The sequence below is a fragment of the Ranitomeya imitator genome, chromosome 5 (genome assembly GCF_032444005.1).
Source record: "Ranitomeya imitator isolate aRanImi1 chromosome 5, aRanImi1.pri, whole genome shotgun sequence".
NCBI lineage: Eukaryota > Metazoa > Chordata > Amphibia > Anura > Dendrobatidae > Ranitomeya > Ranitomeya imitator.
The window spans coordinates 511755123-511777727 of record NC_091286.1 but is presented as its reverse complement, the minus strand read 5'-3'; the positions used below and the strand labels follow the sequence as shown (position 1 = coordinate 511777727).

The window sequence follows — 22605 nt, the reverse complement described above, 5'->3', positions numbered from 1 at the left end:
AGTGGAGCCAATTTTTGATTCAAAAAGTCAAATGGCGCTCCTTCCCTTCCAAGCCCTGCCGTGCGCCAAAACAGTGGTTTACCCCCACATATGAGGTATCAGCGTACTCAGGACAAATTGGACAACAACGTTCGTGGTTCAGTTTCTCCTTTTACCATTGGGAAAATAAAAAAATTGTTGCTAAAAGATAATTTTTGTGACTAAAAAGTTAAATGTTCATTTTTTCCTTCCATGTTGCTTCTGCTGCTGTGAAGCACCTGAAGGGTTAATAAACTTCTTGAATGTGGTTTTGAGTACCTTGAGGGGTGCAGTTTTTAGAATGGTGTCACTTTTGGGTATTTTCAGCCATATAGACCCCTCAAACTGACTTCAAATGTGAGGTGGTCCCTAAAAAAAATGGTTTTGTAAATTTCGTTGTAAAAATGACAAATCGCTGGTCGAATTTTAACCCTTATAACTTCCTAACAAAAAAAAATTTTGTTTCCAAAATTGTGCTGATGTAAAGTAAACATGTGGGAAATGTTATTTATTAACTATTTTGTGTCACATATCTCTCTGGTTTAACAGAATAAAAATTCAAAATGTGAAAATTGCGAAATTTTCAAAATTTTCGCCAAATTTCCGTGTTTATCACAAATAAATGCAGAATTTATTGACCTAAATTTACCACTAACATGAAGCCCAATATGTCACGAAAAAACAATCTCAGAACCGCTAGGATCCGTTGAAGCGTTCCTGAGTTATTACCTCATAAAGGGACACTGGTCAGAATTGCAAAAAACGGCAAGGTCTTTAAGGTCAAAATAGGCTGGGTCTTGAAGGGGTTAATGGGTCTGTGTAATACGTGTGCTCCCACGAACACTGACATGTCTCCGTGTTTGGCACACAGAGACACGGTCCGCAAAAAATCAATGACATCTGCACAGATGCATTGATTTTTATGTGTCTACGTGTGTCAGTGTCTCCGGTACGTGAGGAAACTGTCACCTCACGTACCGGAGACACTGACGTGTGAAACAGGCCTAAGGCTTCATGCACACAGCTGGGCTGTGAGCGTGCAGCATATAGGTGACACACATCTCCACAGGCTCAGAGTACCTGGATGTCGACACTCTTCTTTGTGTACAGCATCATATTATGGATAAAAGCTTTGTAATGTGGAATTGGATTAAATACGTTGGATTTGTACATGTGTCTAATCTCCATGTGAAATCTGAGACTTGCAAAGGTGCAGAATTTGCCCATAGACCTGTAAGATGTATGGCGCTAGAATACAGCGATGTGCGGAAGACCTGAAAGTTCTCTCTATGTATTGGTTGTCTTCCCATCCTTCATTCCGGTGACCCCTGGAGGCCTCGTACTCCTTATTACATTATGGTAGCTTATAAAAAGTACTAAAATAAGCATTTATATTGTAGTGGACAGCAAAGTAATAAGTCTGAAAAAGAATATAACCACTACTGATATATAGTTTAATGAATGAATAAAATTAGACATAGATAAGGAAATAATAAAAACATAAGGGGAACTGCTCTGAAAATTGTAATGAGAATTACGCCGGATATGGGGCCACATCTATGGGGAGCTCAATAGAACATACGATTGTGATAAAGTAAGAAGGTGCACAACATATAGTGAAGTATAACCAAGGTATTACTGTGAACAGTGTATAATAATACATCCGAAATATAATAAGTAAAAAAACCACAGTGGGTGCTCCTCTTTTGGGTAGATTCAAGTACATATTTGTGAATATATATTTATATTCACAATATATATTCAGAATATATATTCTTTCTGTAATATTGTTGTTTCATTTTGGTATAATTGTTGTCTTTTTAATGTTTTTCTCTTTCTCCAATACTTTTATTATATATATATATATATATATATATATATATATATATATATATATATATATATATATATATTCAATAAAACTATACCTATCAGTAGTGATTATATCAAGTGATGAGTGAGCGTGGTAGGATAAGGTGTTATCTGAGCATGCAGTCCCCGTGGCTGCATGTTTCACTGCAGTTTGGCAGTTGTAACACATGCAGGGATTGCCTAACAAACAGCCGTGAGACATGCAGCCACGGGGGCATGAACATATTTTTCGTGGAGCCGAAGTCACTTGATTCTCACCCAAGCATGCAGGATGACACCTTATCCGAGCACATTCGTTTTATATATACAGAGAAATAATCAGTGTAAAAAGCCATAGTCCTGATGCGCCAAAGGTAACATTCTGGTTTTCTGGTATTTTGTGAAGCACCGATGTTGCCCTCATAGTGTATTGTCTTTTCCAGCCAATGTTCTCCATGGCACCGAGCTTAGCCACCAATGCAGCAGCCTTTAACCCATACCTGGGGCCGGTGTCACCGGGCCTCGTACCAGCTGAAATTCTTCCTACCGCACCAGTGCTTGTTGCCGGAAACCCTGGAGTTGCAATGCCGTCAGCCGCAGCAGCTGCCGCACAGAAGCTAATGAGAACCGACAGACTGGAGGTAAGAATGACGCCACGCTCTGACATGTCTGCCGCAACCTGGCGAGACCTAATACTAGAATGTAAGTCCCAATAACTAAGGCTGTATAGACGACCTTGAGTCATTACAGACATCTGGACTGCTATTAACCCCTCAGGTGCTATTATGGTAACCAAAGAATTACCTTCAGGTCACCCAATAATCTCCACTGCTACAATCCTACATGGTGACCATTAGCGAGACTCATCTGCTCCATGAGTGGTAACCAAGGCGTATTGGGGAGAAAATCCTGGAATATTTGTTCCATTGCTTACACAGATCCAGATGTAGCAGAGCTGAACTTGCAATGTTACTATTTCTTTCATGCAACACTTTTATTTTCCCCGATTATTTTAGAACGATGTATATTTTGTATTTTGTAATGTGCTTATACTGAGATTCTTAAGAACGTGTTTGAGTGCTAAAGACAACCTGTGACTGTGAATGAGGGGTCCCCACATCCTCATCGTTGTACACTTCTCCTGACAGGTTAGTTAGAATTGTCCCTGTAACAGTGATTATGATTGGTCAGATTTGACAAGCTTTTCCCCACAGTTCAGTCATTATGTAACCCTACAGTATTGTGTGCCTTTCCTTAAAGGAGTTACCTGATAAAAAACATTTTCAAATGTTATAAAACAAAAGAGGAATCAGCTCGATGTAGAGACACAGACCCAATTCCAGCCATTTGTCCCTTACTGGGCTGCTTGCTGTTGTTGTGAAAAAAATCACTGTTTTATCAGTAGGATATTATCATTAGAGGACTACCGTGTAGTCTTCCACATTCATGTGCTCTGTATCACCCATTCCCACCACTGATTGGTAACTTTCTGCCTATGCACAATGTATACAGAAGACTGCCCATCAGTGGTGTGGGTGGGGTTATACAGAGAACTGGTAGATCTACAGCAGATAAAACATCAATCATACAAAAACTGCAGCAAGCAGCCCAGTAAGTGATACATCCCTGGAATCAAGGTCTCTGCTCCTACATCATGATGCTCTCAGATGGGGCTGGAAAAATAAGTGTACTAAATGCTAAGTATCAATATCAAGCACAGACCTTTGTTAGGCCGGGATCACACATGCGAGAAACACGGCCGAGTCTCGCATGTTAATACCCAGCAATGCCGCCGGCACTCAGGAGCGGAGCGTGCGGCTGCGTGTACTGCTCCGCTCCGGAGTGCAGGCGGCAGGGCCGGGTATTAACATGCGAGACTCGGCCATGTGTGATCCTGGCCTTAGAATAGTGGATTTGCAGTCCACGGTGAGGCGGTGAGCTGGAGGCATTCTTAAAGGAGTATTCTGCCAGGAAACACTTACAGCAGTTTGAAAGATCAATAAATGTCTGATAGGTCGGGAGGTTTGCCTTGAGCTATTTAGAACCTGACCAGAAAAAGGAGAAATACGAGGAGACTTGGGCGACCATGGGCCTTCTGGTCCTTGGGTTTACAAAACAGCTGAGCTCCGCTCCGTTCTTCCAGGCTCAATGACACAGTGAACCCCGATTTTCCTATGGATTTAGTATCAATGTAAATGTCAGGTTTATTTCAAATGTGCAACTAAACATCTTGCTGCAGTATTAAATGAGACTTTTATAGAAAAGAATTTTTACAAATTGAATAATGTTTATTCTTCATGTTATTGTTTATCTACAACTTCTCTCCAATTCTTTATTCCTCCTATCCAGCATGTACCTCGAATGATATATCATCCCAAGCAGCAGATCCCATGTTCTAAATGTACGTGATGATGGTCCAAGAACACAATAGGGTCTTCTGGTTGGAATGATATATGCTACAAGCCAGGCAGAAGAAAAGGTAGGTGGTAGAGATAAGCGGGGCATTATTATGTTACTGCTCCAGGGTTATGATGCTTTTTATGAATGATTCCTTTCTGCTGATCATATGCTTGATGCTTTCCCTATTCATAGAACTTCCTGAAGCTCCATCCTCCTGGTGGATCTCCTTCCGCTTCCTCATAATATCCTCTGCTTCCCATTGTAGCAAGACTTCTCCATCCATCAGTTCCCCATTTCTCCGCTTGCAGTTTTCTCTTGCAATGAACATGTAAGGCCGGCGTCACACTAGCAGTATTTGGTCAGTATTTTACCTCAGTATTTGTAAGCCAAAACCAGGAGTGGAACAATTAGAGGAAAAGTGTAATAGAAACATATGCACCACTTCTGCAGTTATCACCCACTCCTGGTTTTGGCTGAGAAATAATGATGTAAAATACTGACCAAATACTGACCATGTGACGGCAGCCTAAAGCATGTATGTGACATTTAGGGCTGCCGTAGTACGTTATCATTTTCAGCTGACATTTCTACACTCAGCTCCATCGCTTACAATTTAACAGCAGGCGAAATTCAGTTCTGTTCCAATTCTCAGCTTCCCAAGATAAAGACGGCGCACAAAAATCAGAAAAAAAAGCAGCAAAAATGTCCCAATTTATATGTTAAAATGATGTCCTAAGAAGTGATGTATACATGTAAAAAAGATATCTCCATTCTTCAGGTTCTGTCATGTCTACATAACACAGACTGGGTCTAAGAAGCCCCTGTGACCAGCGTGAAAAATCGCAAGATTTATATATATATATACCGTATATACATATATATATATTTTAATAAAGTTTCTGATATAGAAAATAAAAACATTGCAATTTTTTAACACAATACATTTAACACAAAAATCTGAATGAAATAATGGGTCCCTGGCTGATGACACATTCCCTTTAAGGCTACTTTCACACTGGCGTTTTTTGCCAGACATCGCAATGCGTCGTTTATGGCAAAAAACGCATCCTGCAAAGTTGTTTGCAGGATGCGTTTTTGCCCCATAGATTAACATTAGCGGCGCATTGCGACGCTTTGCCACACGTCGCAACCGTCGTGCGATGGTTGCGCCGTGTTGTGGCGGACCGCCGGGAGCAAAAAACGTTACATGTAACGTTTTTTGCTCCTGACGGACCGCTTTTTCCGACCGCGCATGCGCGGCCGGAACTCCGCCCCCACCTCCCCGCACCTTACAATGGGGCAGCGGATGCGCCGGAGAAGTGCATCCGCTGCACCCGTTGTGCAGTGCGTCAAACGCTAGCGTCGGAATCTCTGCCCGACGCAATGCGACGGGGAGATTCCGACGCTAGTGTGAAAGTAGCCAAGTGGGGTAACCCTCTGAGAGAAGTTATCCAGACAGTGCACAGTGAGTCATGAGAACCTTCACTAGGCCTGTACCTGGCTAGGACCTGTAGCACTGTAAGGCTATGTTCACATGCAGCGTTTTTGGTCAGTTTTTTATCTGAGTTTTGCACATCAGCAAAATCGATGAACTTTTAGACACTTCATGCACACGCTTGTGGTTTTGTTTTCCTGACTGACTGACATTGAGCGTTTTTTAAATTGGCTGCATTTCTATTCTTTCAGCATTTTTGCAATTTTTTTTAAGTGAAAGCAATGGAAAAGGGCAAAAACGTGGCAAAAAACACAGTAAACAGGTTTTGCTGCATTTTTGGTGAATAAAACTACCGTAACTATATTAAACAGGTACTGTGGAAAAATCACACATGTAATCCAAACTGAACAAAAAGCCCTGAAAAAATGCAGCAACAACTTTTTACTTGCAAGAGAGCAGGATTTGGCTGCAGGAAAAATGCTGCAAACATGCTGTGTGTGAACATAACCTAACATATACACAGGCAGAGTAATAGAAGGGAGCGAAAATAATTGGAAGGATCCAGATCTATGTTGTCATATCTGTTAGATAAAGTATATGGATAGCACAATAATGATGGCTAATAGTGGAAATCACTCAGTTTCTGAGGACACTGAGATGCCATTTTTTTTAAATTAAGGTCAACATGTTCTTTAGGTCGGGATCACACATGCGAGAAACATGTCCGTGTCTCGCATGTGAAAACCAAGCTCTGGCGCCGGCACTTCGGAGCGGAACGTGCGGCTCCATGTGTTGCTATGCGGCCGCACACTCCGCTCCACAGTGCCGGCGCCAGAGGAGGGATTTCACATGTGAGACACGGACGTGTTTCTCGCATGTGTGATCCCGGCCTTAAAGTTTAAGGAATGTCCAAGACATTTCACAGATAAACCATCCTTAACCCCTTCATGACCTTGGGATTTTCCTTTTTTCCATTTTCGTTTTTTGCTCCCCTTCTTCCCAGAGCCATAACTTTTTTATTTTTCCGTCAATATGGCCATGTGAGGGCTTATTTTTTGCGAAACAAGTTGTGCTTTTGAACGACATCATTGGTTTTAGCATGTCGCGTACTAGAAAACAGGAAAAAAAATTCCAAGTGCGGTGAAATTGCAAAAAAAGTGCAATCCCACACTTGTTTTTTGATTGGATTTTTTACTAGGTTCACTAAATGCTAAAACTGACCTGGCGTTACGATTCTCCAGGTCATTACGAGTTCATAGACACCAAACATGTCTAGGTTCTCTTTTATCTAAGTGGTAAAAAAAAAAATTCCAAACTTTGCTAAAAAAAAAAATTGCGCCATTTTCCGATACCCATAGCGTCTCCATTTTTCATGATCTGGGGTCGGGTGAGGGCTTATTTTTTGCGTGCTGAGCTGGCGTTTTTAATGATAGCTTTTTGTTGCAGATATATTCTTTTGATCGCAAAAAAACGTAATTCTGACGTTTCGAATTTTTTTCTCGCTACGCTGTTTAGCGATCAGGTTAATCCTTTTTTTTATTGATAGATCGGGCGATTCTGAACGCGGCGATACCAAATATGTGTAGGTTTGATTTTTTTTTTTTAATGATTTATTTTGAAAGGGGCGAAAGGGGGGGTGATTTAAACTTTTATATATTTTTTTATTTTTTCACATTTTTTAAACTTTTTTTTACTTGTGCCATGCTTCAATAGCCTCCATGGGAGGCTAGAAGCTGGCATCACTCGATCGGCTCTGATACATTGCAATCATCAGATCGCTGCTATGTAGCTGAATTGCAGGTGTGCTATGAGCGCCGACCACAGGGCGGCGCTCACAGCAGGCCGGCATCAGTAACCATAGAGGTCTCAAGGTTACCATTCTGACGCATCGCTGACCCCCGATCATGTGACGGAGGTCGGCGATTTGCTCGTTTCAGGCTGCCCGACCGGAAGCGCTGGTTAAATGCCGCTGTCAGCGTTTGACAGCGGCATTTAACTAGTTAGTTGCGGGCACATGTCAGCTGTTCAAAACAGCTGACATGTCCCGGCTTTGATGCGGGCTCACCGCCGGAGCCCTGCATCAAAGCGCGGTATCTGACCTCGGACGTACTATACCGTCCGACGTCAGAAAGAGGTTAAGATGCGCTGACAACATATGATTGGTTGATGTCCGTCTATTGAAGATCTGAGCTGGAGTGCCAGGTGCAGTCACAGTGGTGGGTACAGGACTTGGCTTCCAAAAACTAGAATGATGCCCCTTTGCTCCACTGGGTAATGAAGGTCCTCCAACAGCTCATTGTAGGGGTAGGTCACCCTCTAAAGGGACTCTGTCAGCGCGTAATGACGGTTCAAACCAAGTACAGGCGCTCGGTGCAACATTTAGGTGCAACTCCCCACCTGCTTGTACTCCCGATATCTCCACCTCCCTCTTCTTTGATTGACGCTCTCTGTTCCTATAGCCAGTGAAGGGCAGAGGTAGATGGAGAAGAAAGAGGTGGAAATGTTTGGCCACACCATGCTGCGCCCAGCACCCAGTGGTTTGTATAGTCATTCTCTGCTGACAGAGTCACTTTAAGGGCAGAGTGCTATGTGATGTTCTATCAGCTAGTACCCAACCCAGTGTTATACTATGGGGCAGCGCAGATCTGCAATTACTTCCTCATGACGATTCGGCATAAGAAAACAATCACAGCCAGTGCCTCCAATAATCGGATCACATGGACCCATACAAGTTTATACGTCAGTGTGAAACATCGGACTGCACTCAGATGTCATCCCAGTGCAGTCTGATGTTTGACAATAGAGAAGATGGAGAAATGAAGTTCTCCATCTTCTCCACACCACCAATCCCATCACAGTAGATGTCACTCAGATCAATCTCTGACAGACCCGAGTGTCATTAGCATAATCGGTCACATAGTAGAATATACGGCAGTGTGAGCGGACCCTAAATGTCTAGGAGAACCCCGTTAAGTTTGTTACTGACTCAATATTGTGACTGTAGCGAAAGTTCTAGCATCAAATGATTCATGGAGGGTAAAGAGTGAGGTCCTGTGTTAATCCCCAATTTCTTGGCTTTTTCTTGCATGCTTCATTGTCATTGTTTCTGCTTTTTTCTGTCGCCATGCTGTGCCTCTGTATCTGGTAGTGCGCTCACGATGACTATGCTAATGGTGGACGGACTGGCTGGAATGGAAACTGAAGTCCTCTTTTTATCCACAGGCCAGCTACAGTCAGGCAGCTGCAGTACGAGCTTCCCCACGTTGCCCAATCAATGACCTCAGCCCCGATCTGGAGGGAGCACCCTCTTTATGGGTGAGAGGTAGTTCAGTCTCCATGCCAGCTCAATCCTGGGCCTCTCAAGAGCAGAGACTGCCAGTTGTGCCAAATTATGTGTGGTGGTTTTGTGATGTGGACTCCTGCCCTGTGGGAGGCGAGCTGCGACCAGCAAACTCATTTCACTTAGGACATCAAGCTGGACTTGACCCCCGATCTCAGAAGAGAAAGGCGAGTGTTCCTCACGTGTCTACTTCTCTCTTTCTGCCTTCATAGACTCCAATGTATTCATTCATCCTGGTTTATGTTGCTACTTTCTCTCCACTTTTCCATTCTAGCTCATCCCATTACTTTTTTTTACTCTGGTACTTACATAACCAATCCTCATTTTCAAGGCAATCTCTACCGTCTTACTCTCTGTTAATAACTTTCCTTTTCTTCTTTTCCATCTTACATTCCATAACTGCTGTAACTTTTTACTTTTTGTTTTTTTTTTGCTTACTTTTTCTTTTTGTTCCATGTCTTTATAGAAAGTGATAACTTTTCCCCATATGATATGTTTGCTAGTGATGTTCATAGTGTGAGACGAGTCTGTCCATTCTTAGCCTGGACAGTAAATATTGCTGCTCTCTGACAATGTAATATGCTATGTTTATGTTCTGCTTACTATTTCTGCTGGCCGTAAACCGAGCACTATAAATTCAGTTTGCTACTTGTTCCATTCTACTACATATCTTTGCATGAAATCTAGCACAAAGACAGCTATATCCCACGGGTGTGATTTCCGCCAGCTCAATCATATTGCCATTATATAGAATATGCTTTCGTAATCAGGCCTGCCCCAGGAAAACGTGTATTTATTTTTCTGAGCTTTATGAATGCATACACTATATCATGGCACCAGTATGAATAGACAATCGCTCCATTAGAGCAACACAGGAAGACAGATCAGCTGGAGAACCTAAACTCGCCTGCTTCTTAGTAGATTTCAACTTGTCTCACTTTTTCCTTCTTTCTATTTATCTATTCTATCTGTTTTTCTCAAATATATCTATAAATTGTGTATTCATAATATCTCTACATTATTTGTCTATAAATTAGAAATAATTATTCATCTCAGATATATCAATACTTTTTCCTCTCTCTCTATAACATCCTCACATCAACTCTTCAACCTTGAACATGCAACACATTTATGAAAATCACAAGAGGAATAGACATGTTAATAATATACATTAATATAAAATACAACATTTTCAAAGCAACTTGATTTACTCAGCACCGAGTATGAGCGCCACACACAATAAATCGCACACTTACAGGCCTTGGCTGCGATCAGTTAAGTTGTTAACGGTTGTCCGAGGAATGTTCTGCCACGCTGAATTGCAAATCATCAAGATGCGCTGCTGGCAGCTGCCTTTGTGGTTGCCGACCAGTGATGTCCCAGACTTCAGCGATGGGAGACAAATCCGGAGACGCCATAGGCCATGGTAACACATGTGGCCTGGTGTTGTCATATTGTAACACGCCATTGGTCGTAAATTGTCAAAGAGAGCTGCCAACAGGGAATCTTGATTTGCCCAAGTGCATTTAGCATGGCAGAATATTCCTCAGACAAACATTAATAACCTCAGTGATGGCAGCCAAGGAGTGTATGTGCGGGTATTTCTGGTGCTCTTACTTCATACTGAATAAATCGAGAGGTTTCGAAATGTCGTGTCTAATGTTTATTTGGCTTTGTGGGTTATAGATAACTTTGTGACAAAGAATTTATAATTGGTAGAGAATGGTTGAACTTGATGGACCTAGCTCTTTTTTCAACCTATGTGACTTTGTAGCTCTACTAGTTCTATTTATCTATCTACCATATCTATCTACCCTGTACTTTCCATAAATCCATCCTTTTTCTTCTTGATGTTGAAATTTCAATAGTGAGGAATGTATTTCAAATTGTTTGACTTCTCAATTTTTTATAACAGAAAAGTGATATGGTTTCATTTACACGTATGCATCAGAACTGTATTTGTTATTCGTCAGTTTGCTTATTAAAAATAAGGAGTATTTTTTGCTTTTTCAAAATCTTATCAAAACTTGGCCACATGATTTCTGTTCTTCGAAGTTTGATTCTATTTAATGTACTGGGCCATAATTTAGGAAGGGTTTGGTCACATGAGGCAGTTTAGTTAGAAATACATTCTGTTCTAGACGTCTGACAGATCCCAGTACACGTACTAATAAGCCCGATCACATGGATGATGGGAGTGTCAGTGGCAGAACTGTCAGCAACAGATCTGCCCATGTGTACTCATAGTAGCCCACGTAACTGTAGATATAGAGTTGGTTCCCACAATGACTATTTGGTAATTTTTTGATTTTGAAGATTTTCTGCCCCATTTCTGCACCTATTGGGTAAATTAGGTTACTTGCGCTTTTTATGTTACGTTCTTATTTTGCTGCTTTTTTAATCACATTTTTGTCGGCATGTTTTAATCAAAGCTGCTTACTTTTTGACACTTCCTGGTATTTGGCTTCGACAAAACTCTATTAACGCAGTCATGTGCGGATTACATGCATTTTTATTCTCCACATTTTATGCAATTTTGTGGGAAAAAAATCTGCACTGAAAACTCATCGTACCTGCCAGAGAAATTGACCTGCTGCCAGTTTTAAAGGGAACCTGTCACCTGAATTTGGCGGGACAGGTTTGCGGTCATATGGGCGGGGTTTTCGGGTGTTTAATTCACCCTTTCCTTACCCGCTGGCTGCATGCTGGCCGCAATATTGGTTTGAAGTTCATGCTGTGTCCTCCGAAGTACACGCCTGCGCAAGGCAATCATGCCTTGCGCACGTGCAGTATGCTTTGCCCAACTGCGGGCAAAGCCGAAAAGCTTTAGTGCGCATGCGCCGGCGCACTATGTCCCGGAAGTATTTTGCTGTGTTCTGGGACATAGTGCGCCGGCGCATGCGCACTAAGGCTTTTCGGCTTTGCCCGCAGTTGGGCAAAGCATACTGCACGTGCGCAAGGCATGATTGCCTTGCGCAGGCGTGTACTTCGGAGGACACAGCATGAACTTCAAACCAATATTGCGGCCAGCATGCAGCCAGCGGGTAAGGAAAGGGTGAATCAAACACCCGAAAACCCCGCCCATATGACCGCATACCTGTCCCGCCAAATTCAGGTGACAGGTTCCCTTTAAACACGATCCGCAGGTCAGTTTACGCTTGGTAAAAAAGCTCCGCGGGCGGGAGATTTCTATAAATCCTATGGCTGGAGCTGTAAGATGCTGTGTTTTTTGCGCAGTCACAATGTCCAGCTTCAAAAACGCACCAAAAACTCATCATTGGATCGTAACCTAAAATTGTCCTTAACCCTGCTGTTCTGTTGGTCAAAAATGACCGACTTTGAACTTCAATATTCTTTAAAATATTCAAGATGCGGCTCTGAAACCCGTGGCCGACCGACCCATCCTCATTTAAGTCAATCAACCACAAGTTTCAGAACCGCATCTTGAACACCCCAAAAAATACCAAAGTTAAAAATAGGTAACATAGTAACATAGTTAGTAAGGCCGAAAAAAGACATTTGTCCATCCAGTTCAGCCTATATTCCATCATAATAAATACCCAGATCTACGTCCTTCTACGTAGGTTCTGTTCGGTCTCCCCAGACCGAACAGAACAGCAGGGTTAAAGGGACACTGTCACCTGAATTTGGAGGGAACAATCTTCAGCCATGGAGGCGGGGTTTTTGGGTGTTTGATTCACCCTTTCCTTACCCGCTGGCTGCATGCTGGCTGCAATACTGGATTGAAGTTCATTCTCTGTCCTCCATAGTACACGCCTGCGCAAGGCAAGATTGCTTTGTGCAGACGTGTACTACGGAGGACAGAGAATGAACTTCAATCCAATATTGCAGCCAGCATGCAGCCAGCGGGTAAGGAAAGGGTGGATCAAAAACCACAAAACCCCGCCTCCATGGCTGAAGATTGTTCCCTCCAAATTCAGGTGACAGTGTCCCTTTAATATACAAAAGGGATTAATCCAGATTAGAAAACATGACTGATTTCTAGCGGAAATGCCGTGCCATCCTCTCCACGCCTCTTTCAGCTTCGCCCGAATGGTTGGAGCTGGGGGTGGGTCAGGGGTGGCTCGACAAATTCATTAACAATTAAATGTAAAAAAAAAAGAACTAAAGTAAGTGAAATAATAGCCATTAATTTATCATAACCATAATGGATTTCTGTGAACAAAATTATTAAATCGGTTTGCTGGAAAAAATGACTTTAGTTCCATAATCCGCGCCTCTTTTGTCTACGGTTTGTGGCTATTATTGCAGTTTTACACAATTTGCTTAAAGGGAACCTGTCACCCCCTCAGGCGTTTGTAACTAAAAGAGCCATCTTGTGCAGCACTAATGCTGCATTCTGACAAGGTGGCTCTTTTAGTTATGATGCCTGCACACGCTGAAATAAACGCTTATAAAATGTGCCCCTCATACCGTGAAATCGTCCCAGGGCGGGACTTACCCCCCTAATCAGACACAGCACAGCCGTCACTCCGGGCCTGTGCGCGCCGGGTTCCGCCTCCTCTTGCTTCATTATCGTCCCTGGCGCCTTCGCTGTAAGTACGAAGGGCGGCGCAACTGTGCATGCCCCCAAAAAAAACTTAATGCGCAGGCGCCGGGGACGATAATAAAGCAAGAGGAGGTGGCGCCCGGCACGCACAGGCCCGGAGTGACGGCTGTGCTGCGTCTGATTAGGGGGGTAAGACCTGCCCCGGGACGATTTCACGGTATGATGAGCACATTTTACAAGCGTTTATTTCAGCATGTGCAGGGAGCATAACTAAAAGAGCCACCTTGTCAGAATGCAGCATTAGTGCTGCACGAGGTGGCTCTTTTAGTTACAAACGCCTGAGGGGGTGACAGGTTCCCTTTAAATAAGAGTGAATGGCGATTCCAGAGATTGCAAGAGCGCTGCAAGGACAGGAGTTGCATTGAAAAAAATGGCCATTATTTATAGCTTTGAGTTGTAACTGTCGTTTTAATTGTTAATTCATAAATGCCAATTAATGAACTGGACGCATCAAACCATCATTTTCCGTGCTTTTGACTGGCGGACATAGCCACAACCCATCCTCTGCTGACTCCTCCGCAGCTTAGATCATTTTTGTGGCACTGATTGAAACTGATGTGAAAACATTGTGCAACTATTCAAAATGTTTTATTCCAGTTTTCTGGGGTAAACACTTTGATGTGCCGGCCCCAAAGTTTGAAAAGCCGTCCCGCCCCGCTCTAGCTGATTGACACACTATGTACACACATGGGAGGGACCTGTCAATCAACTGGAATGGGACCGAAAGATGTCGGCCAGGGATGTCACCTGACTAGTCACATCTCTATAGTCCTGAGTGGCTTTTCAAGCTAAGTTAGCCTCAACTCAGATTACAACGTGCCTGACTGCAGGCATGTTTGGGTAGTATGCATCTAATGACAGTTTCCCTTTCAAGGCCATTTTCACTACTCCAACAATCATAGTCCTGTATGGACCATCCAGACTGACTATGGTCCTCGGCCAGTCCGGACTTTGCGGTCCAGACTTGGACCATGAATGTCGGATGTATATAACCACTCCGGACTAACTCGGTACGAAGAGGATGAATCAGAAGTGTATAACTGAGAGCCAATAGCCCCAACACATGCAGCAACTATGATTGACAGTTCTTTTATATCTAGGTTCCTGGAAATAGATAGCATTATGATACATTTACATGAAACTGCACAGAACTACAATATGTTTTTAATCAAATCATCATAAATTCACAGTGAAAAATATATATTGAATATATAGAATCTATACGAATGAAAAAAAAAAGGTTTGCATTATAACACATATCAAGGATAGCCAAGGTTCATACATTAAAGGGACATTCACTGCAAAGATTCGTTGCAGATTTTACCACATCCAATCAGTTGTGTTCGTCTGAATGAGATTATTTCAGCGGCAAGCAAATAGAATTTTTTTTTTTTTTTACATGGGTTCCTTTATTGAAATACAAACATTTTACAGAAGGCTTAGAGCTCCCTCTAGTGGCTGTCCACACAAATTGCAGTTTTTCTTCAGTACTGGTCTGGAGTTTCACTCATCCTCCTAAATGGATGTCCTTGTACCTAAAATGTTAAAAGCTTGTTTGTTCTGGATAGTCTTTACTTTTGGATCTTTGGATTAAATGACTGATACAGTTTGTCAAAATGGATAGCAGTACTTTATAACTGCCTTGACACAAATAAGATGGTGCTGATAGACGTGCTGGATCCATAAAACACGATGGCACCGGTGTCCCTTTATCTGTGGGTTTGCAGTTGTGTCCATCCAGGTAATGCTTTCTGCTGATGTGTTTCCAGGTATGCCGAGAGTATCAGCGTGGCAACTGTAACCGGGGAGAAAATGAATGCAGGTTCGCACACCCAGCTGAGAGTGCAATGATCGACACCAACGACAACACTGTCACTGTGTGTATGGATTATATTAAAGGAAGATGTTCACGGGAAAAGTGCAAATACTTCCACCCCCCTGCACATTTGCAAGCCAAGATAAAGGCTGCACAATACCAGGTCAACCAGGCTGCAGCTGCTCAGGCAGCGGCAACCGCAGCAGCCATGGTAAGTTTACGCTGTCCACTGTGCCCAGTGTAGCCGAATGATAGTCACGTATTGGTGCCGCACAAAGGGAAAAGCACAGATATCACAGCGCTGAATTAGTGAGATGTAGCAGAGCACAAAGTGTTATTTCATACGTAAATGACTTCATTTAAGAAGCATTTCCATCAAAGTTTTTATGCCGTCATCATATTATACCGCACTGCGTACTTACAAGTGCTTATTTGGCCCTTCTTGCCAGTTAATTCCTCTTTTCCATTATGTCTATGACATCAAGTACTTAAAATCAGGCTAGCTGAATCCTTCTAAGCTCTACGTAGAAACGGGAAGTTTCTTTTCCCTGCATGAATCATCATTGGAACTACAATACTACATCACACTGCAAAGTCCTTTGCAGCCCAGCTGCACCTCCTCTTCAACCCCTGACCCGGCTGCGCCGCTTCTCTCCACTGCCAGGGCCTTTGCGTTGAGTTGAATTGTAGTTCTGATGATAACTCATGCAGGGAAATTTTTTTAATCAAATGGAGAAGAAAAGAATTGGCTCTGTAAAAGGGAAAAATGAGCAATTGTGCACAGCGCCTTATAATGTGATGATTGTAGTATATTAAGAGGATAAAAAGAGTTCTTATGGAGCAGATTGCAGACTTGTTCTTGTGTCATTGTGTATGTCATTGACAGAAGTCCGGTTATGTAGTATATAAATATGTGCAGCATTACTGAGCGTGCCTACAGCTGTGTGTCCCTCCTGCAGTACACTCTGCTGTGTCAGTAACATTTTCAGCAGCACAAGCCATAACACAAGACAAGGACGGGAGCTTGCTTTGACAGCTTTATTATGATAACCTATTGGGCAATATAACACTGCAGGCGGAGACTTGTGCCTGTGCTGGATGTACTAATGGATGATGTCCCAGTCTTTCTTGCCGTCCATAACACTTGCACACAGGTCATCAGAATTCAGAGGGATGTTAGACTCTGAAAATGGCTGTTGTGAATTTTGGTGACTTCATTTCCAACCTGTCAGTGTCCTTCTATGACTTCCATTAATACATTATACAGAGCACAGGTTTTTTTCCTACTTGAAGCTCATCCAAGTGTGAGCTATTAGGCCGGCGTCACACTCAGCGTACGCAAATACGGTCCGTATATTACGGCCGTAATACGCTGAAAAGTCCCGAAAATAGTGGTCCGTAGCTCCTCCGTAGGCAGGGTGTGTCACCGTTTTTTGCGCATGGCATCCTCCGTATGTAATCCGTATGGCAGCCGTACTGCATGTTTTTATCGCAGGCTTGCCAAACCGACATACGCCTATACAAGGGATCCATGTGTTAAAAAAAAAAATAAAAACATATATACTGTCTATATATATATATATATATATATATATATATATATGTCAGTAGACACACATATATATATATATATTATTCCTTCATACAGCGCGAGATAGCAAAAAGCCGGTAATTCAATTACCGTCTTTTGCTTTCTCCTTCCTCAAACCCGACATGATATGAGACATGGTTTAGATACAGTAAACCATCTCATATCACCATTTTTTTGCATAATCCACACTACTAATGTTAGTAGTGTGTATCTGCAAAATTTGGCCGTTCTAGCTCTTAAAATAAAGGGTTAAATGGCGGAAAAAATTGGCGTGGGCTCCCGCGCAATTTTCTCCGCCAGAGTAGTAAAGCCAGTGACTGAGGGCAGATATTAATAGCCTGGAGAGGGTCCACGGTTATTGGCCCCCCCCTGGCTAAAAACACCTGCCCCCAGCCACCCCAGAAAAGGCACATCTGGAAGATGTGCCTATTCTGGCACTTGGCCACTCTCTTCCCATTCCCGTGTAGCGGTGGGATATGGGGTAATGAAGGGTTAATGCCACCTTGCTATTGTAAGGTGACATTAAGCCTAATTAATAATGGAGAGGCGTCAATTATGACACCTATCCATTATTAATCCAATTGAATGAAAGGGTTAAAAAAAAACACACACATTATTAAAAATTATTTTAATGAAATAAAAACAAAGGTTGTTGTAATATTTTATTTAACGCCCAATCCAATCACTGAAGACCCTCGTTCTGTAAAAGAAAAAACATAATAAACCAACAATATACTTGCCTTCTGCAGATCTGTAAAGTCCAACGAAGTAAATCCTTCTGAAGGGGTTAAAACATTTTGCAGCAAGGAGTTCCGCTAATGCAGGCTGCTCCTTGCTGCAAAACCCCGGGGAATGAAGCTAAATATAGGTCAATCATCTATATTTAGCTTCATTTGCGGTGAGGCGCCCTCTGCTGGCTGTTCATAGATCGTGGGAACTTTCCTAGAAAGCCAGGGAGCTTTCCCAGGGAGCCTGGGAGCTTTCTAGGTAAGTTCCCACGATCTATGAACAGCCAGCAGAGGGTGCCTCACCGCAAATGAAGCTAAATATAGATCATTGACCTATATTTAGCTTCATTCCCCGGGGTTTTGCAGCAAGGAGCAGCCTGCATTAGCGGAACTCCTTGCTGCAAACTGTTTTAACCCCTTTAGAAGGATTTACATCGTTGGACGTTACAGATCTGCGGAAGGTAAGTATATTGTTGGTTTATTATGTTTTTTCTTTTACAGAACGAGGGTCTTCAGTGATTGGATTGGGCGTTAAATAAAATATTACAACAACCTTTGTTTTTATTTCATTAAAATAATTTTTAATAATGTGTGTGTGTTTTTTTTTAACCCTTTCATTCAATTGGATTAATAATGGATAGGTGTCATAATTGACGCCTCTCCATTATTAATTAGGCTTAATGTCACCTTACAATAGCAAGGTGGCATTAACCCTTCATTACCCCATATCCCACCGCTACACGGGAATGGGAAGAGAGTGGCCAAGTGCCAGAATAGGCGCATCTTCCAGATGTGCCTTTTCTGGGGTGGCTGGGAGCAGGTGTTTTTAGCCAGGGGGGGGGGGGGCAATAACCATGGACCCTCTCCAGGCTATTAATATCTGCCCTCAGTCACTGGCTTTACTACTCTGGCGGAGAAAATTGCGCGGGAGCCCACGCCAATTTTTTCCGCCATTTAACCCTTTATTTCAAGAGCTAGAATGGCCAAATTTTGCAGATACACACTACTAACATTAGTAGTGTGGATTATGCAAAAAAATGGTGATATGAGATGGTTTACTGTATGTAAACCATGTCTCATATCATGTCGGGTTTAGGAAGGAGAAAGCAAAAGCCGGTAATTGAATTACCGGCTTTTTGCTATCTCGCGCTGTATGAAGGAATAATATATATATATATATGTGTCTACTGATATATATATATATATATATATATATATATATATATATATATATATATATATATATATATATATATATATAGACAGTATATATGTTTTTATTTTTTTTTTTAACACATGGATCCCTTGTATAGGCGTATGTCGGTTTGGCAAGCCTGCGATAAAAACACGCATTACGGCTGCCATACGGATTACATACGGAGGATGCCATGCGCAAAAAACGGTGACACACCCTGCCTACGGAGGAGCTACGGACCACTATTTTCGGGACTTTTCAGCGTATTACGGCCGTAATATACGGACCGTATTTGCATACGCTGAGTGTGACGCCGGCCTAACACTGGGCAAACACTGAAAGCTGCTACCTGCTCCTCCTCCCAGAGTCTCCCCGGGGTTCTGCTCTGTGGATTTATCCAGGGTCTCGCTCCTTCTTTCACTTCCATTCTGGGATTCCAGGGCCTTCAGTGTCAGACTGGGGAGCTAAGGGCCCACCGATCCCAACTCCAGGGCCCCACTTGTCAGCTACATGTAAGGCTGTGTGCACATGTAGCAGATTTTTAGCGTTCTTTCCATGTTTTTTCACTGTAAAAACGCATAAAAACTGCAAATATTATGCATCCCATCATTTAGAATGCATTTTGCAATTTTTGTCCACATGATGCGTTTTTTTGCCGTGAAAAAAACGCATCGCGGTAAAAAACGCAGCATGTTCATTAATTTTGCGGATTTGTTGCAGATTTCCCACTATATAATGCATTGGGAAATGTCCGGGAAAATCCGCAAAAAAAATGCGGTACAAAAGGCGCAAAAAACGCATGCAGATTTCTTGCAGAAAATTTCAGGTTTTTCTCAGGAAATTTCTGCAAGAAATCCTGAACGTGTGCACATAGCCTAAATGTGACATTATCCTCAATCACAGATTGATTCATGTATATTGTGCCAAGTATAAGAGAGTGGTAGCCCACTATTGCACAGGGGCCCACCGGAGGATTCTCCTGTTCTCCTGTGGGCCAGTCCAAGCCTTACTTGGTTCCTGTACAGCAGCACAAAGACTTTCTACAGTTCAGTATTATAGCCCGTAGGCACTCAGTTACATCCTATTATCTCCTCCTGGAAGCATCTGTCCGGCATCACGGGGGTCGAGGCAGCCACAGGGGTGACACCTACACGGCTGCGGAACATCCATAGCGTTGATGGAAAAGTCCCCTTAAATCTTTTTAAAGTGCCATTCCCATCTTTAGATGTTCTCACCTATCCTGGGTCTGACCGTGAGGACCCCCCTGTTTCCAACAACTTGTCCCTGCAGAGTCCCATGGAAACGGAGTAATGGCCAGACATTCCATATGCACCACTGCTTTGTTTATTCTCTATGGCATTGCCAGAAAAATCTTCACACTGTACTTGGTTATCTCCGGCAGTCTAATAGAGAATGAAGAGTGGTGGTGCATGTGTCTGGCCATCACTCCATTCAGATGGAAGAATTCAGAACCAGGTTCTTGGGATCAGTGGGAATTCTAGTGGTCAGACCTCCCTGCCCCAATCAGCCAGTTATCACCTATCCTATGGAATAACCCAATGTTATGTGTAAGGGCCGGTGCAGGCGAACATATATTCTATCAACCGAGGGAATCGGCCCGATTGTGCAAATGACGCTCTGATCAAACTGTGGTCAGAGTGTCAGCATAGTGTGATCCGATTCTCTCGGATAAGGAGAAGATGGAGAAAAAATGTCTCCATCTCACTGTGTAAGTGGACAGAGATCGGACTGCGCTCAGATGTCTTTTGAGTGCAGTCTGATGATTTCCAAGCAATCATTGACTCGCATGGCTAAGTGCTATCCGAATAACAGATAAAACTAGGGCATGCACCGATTGTTTCATCGGACTACTCGGTCCAAGGAAAAAATCAGACACGTGCACGGCGGCCCCATAGACTAACATTGATCCAAGTGCAATCTGATGTTTTGTCAATCGCACTCGGAAAGCAAATACACCTGCCCTAAATATCCATCATTAGAACGTGCCACAATAGCTTCTTTATTTTTTTCACAGATTCAGTGTGAATACATGATAAAAAAAATGAATGATTGGCATGTGAAGATATTGTACGAGCCAATATTAGGCATGTGTACAATATGGGTCGATATTGCAGCCATGTTCATTAGCCCTTACGTAGACCCGCCAACTGGCTTATTACAAATCGGCTTGACATTTATATGCCTGGGAGATCCGACGGACCCTGGATATCTCCACAATGCTGGAACTCAATTAAAGGGGTATTTCATAGTGCAAAAGTGATGGTGTATAGCTTGGATTCCTTTATGATCGGTGGCGGGTACAATCTCTTGGCCAGTCTGTATCCAAGCTGGTTGGCCATGAGCACTGCTGAAGAGTCTTCATATTTAGGGTCATGGGGGTAATGAGGTTGGGCCAATCATAAAGTGACGGCACATTGTAGAGTTACACAGCACCATCACTTTATAAGATAAGTAAATGCTTTATAAGACAAATGGATGGCGATGGAGGTACTGTAAGTTGCAGTAATTTCAGTTTTTGTGTAGTGTTTCCTCCATACACGAGACAGACAGTAAACTACAGCACAGAGGGCAGAAATAAAGTGCACGCTTCTCGATAAGCCGAAATGCTAAGAGGCATTGTAATGGCTTAACAGTTTATATAGCTGTATATAACTGTATATATATATACCCATTCCAGTAATGCATGGAATGCGAGCAATACAAAACGCATGCAAATGTTTACTCCATACATCAAAACCTTACACTCATTTGCTGGGTTCACTCCCTTAAAAGTTTGGTAACCAATGTAGAATGTTTTGGCGTTTCCCCTCCTCCTGTAAGAACACCAGCAGCCATTGCCTTAGGAATGTGTAGTGATTGTATGACAATAACAATCCAGCCTTTATTGTGCATGCTTAGTCTTGTTACCTGTTATTATACGGCATTCGGATGATTTGTTTTTTTATTTGTTTTTTTTTCTCACCTACCAAAATATGCACTGCTGCCCCCATGATGCACCTCTGCTTGCTGTTTATGTTAATGCGCTTGAACCCCATTGGCCCATTGCCATCATGTGCTCGCTGCCTGCTAATTAAGACTCAGTCGGCTGTCAAATCACAGAAGCGAAACCTCGAGGCAACCTTTGACCTGGTACTATGACCTTTCACCTTTTAGCTTGGCATGTAGCTTTTACTGTAGAAACAAGTTACGAGCATAGAATACATGATGTAGTTTTGTAGCATATTCTCTGTGGTATGGTCAGGAAAAGAGATGGAAGACTGAGTGTGGTAACATACGTATACCGACGGAGCAGAGTGTATGGGTTTACATAGGACTGCAGGCATGGTCTCCCCACTCAGCTCTGCTACATCGGTATAGATATTAATCTGAACATACAGATGTAGCAAACGTTAGCGTGACAATTAACATGTTGCATGCCACGATGCCTCAAAATACTATGGTATAGCAGCAGCAGAAGCCGTTAAAAATGTCTCGTTGAAGGGAACCTGTCAGGATGGTTCTAGTAAGCAATCTGGTGGTGTGGCGGTATAGGTCTCCATACAGCAATGAAATGCTGCCGTTTTTATAATAATCCGCTGTGCCGTCACTGAGAAATCAAGCTCGGAAGACAAATTAGCCTGGGAGTGCATTGAGGGGGTGT

The 22605-nt window shown here is 42.7% G+C and overlaps 1 protein-coding gene across 14 annotated transcripts in view; it reads left to right on the top strand.

The window, feature by feature from the left end:
* The window catches only part of MBNL1 (muscleblind like splicing regulator 1), a 231664-nt gene that overhangs the window by 189270 nt on the left and 19789 nt on the right, over positions 1–22605 (top strand). For 4 of the 14 annotated variants that reach the window (XM_069727475.1, XM_069727481.1, XM_069727476.1 and 1 more), the window contains 3 exons: positions 2313–2510; positions 8927–9211; positions 15384–15641. In XM_069727475.1, coding sequence (XP_069583576.1) covers positions 2313–2510; positions 8927–9211; positions 15384–15641 — 741 coding nt within the window. Of the gene's footprint in view, positions 1–2312; positions 2511–8926; positions 9212–15383; positions 15642–22040; positions 22095–22605 lie in introns of all 14 variants that reach the window. The other 10 variants (XM_069727482.1, XM_069727485.1, XM_069727483.1 and 7 more) reach the window with 3 other exon arrangements.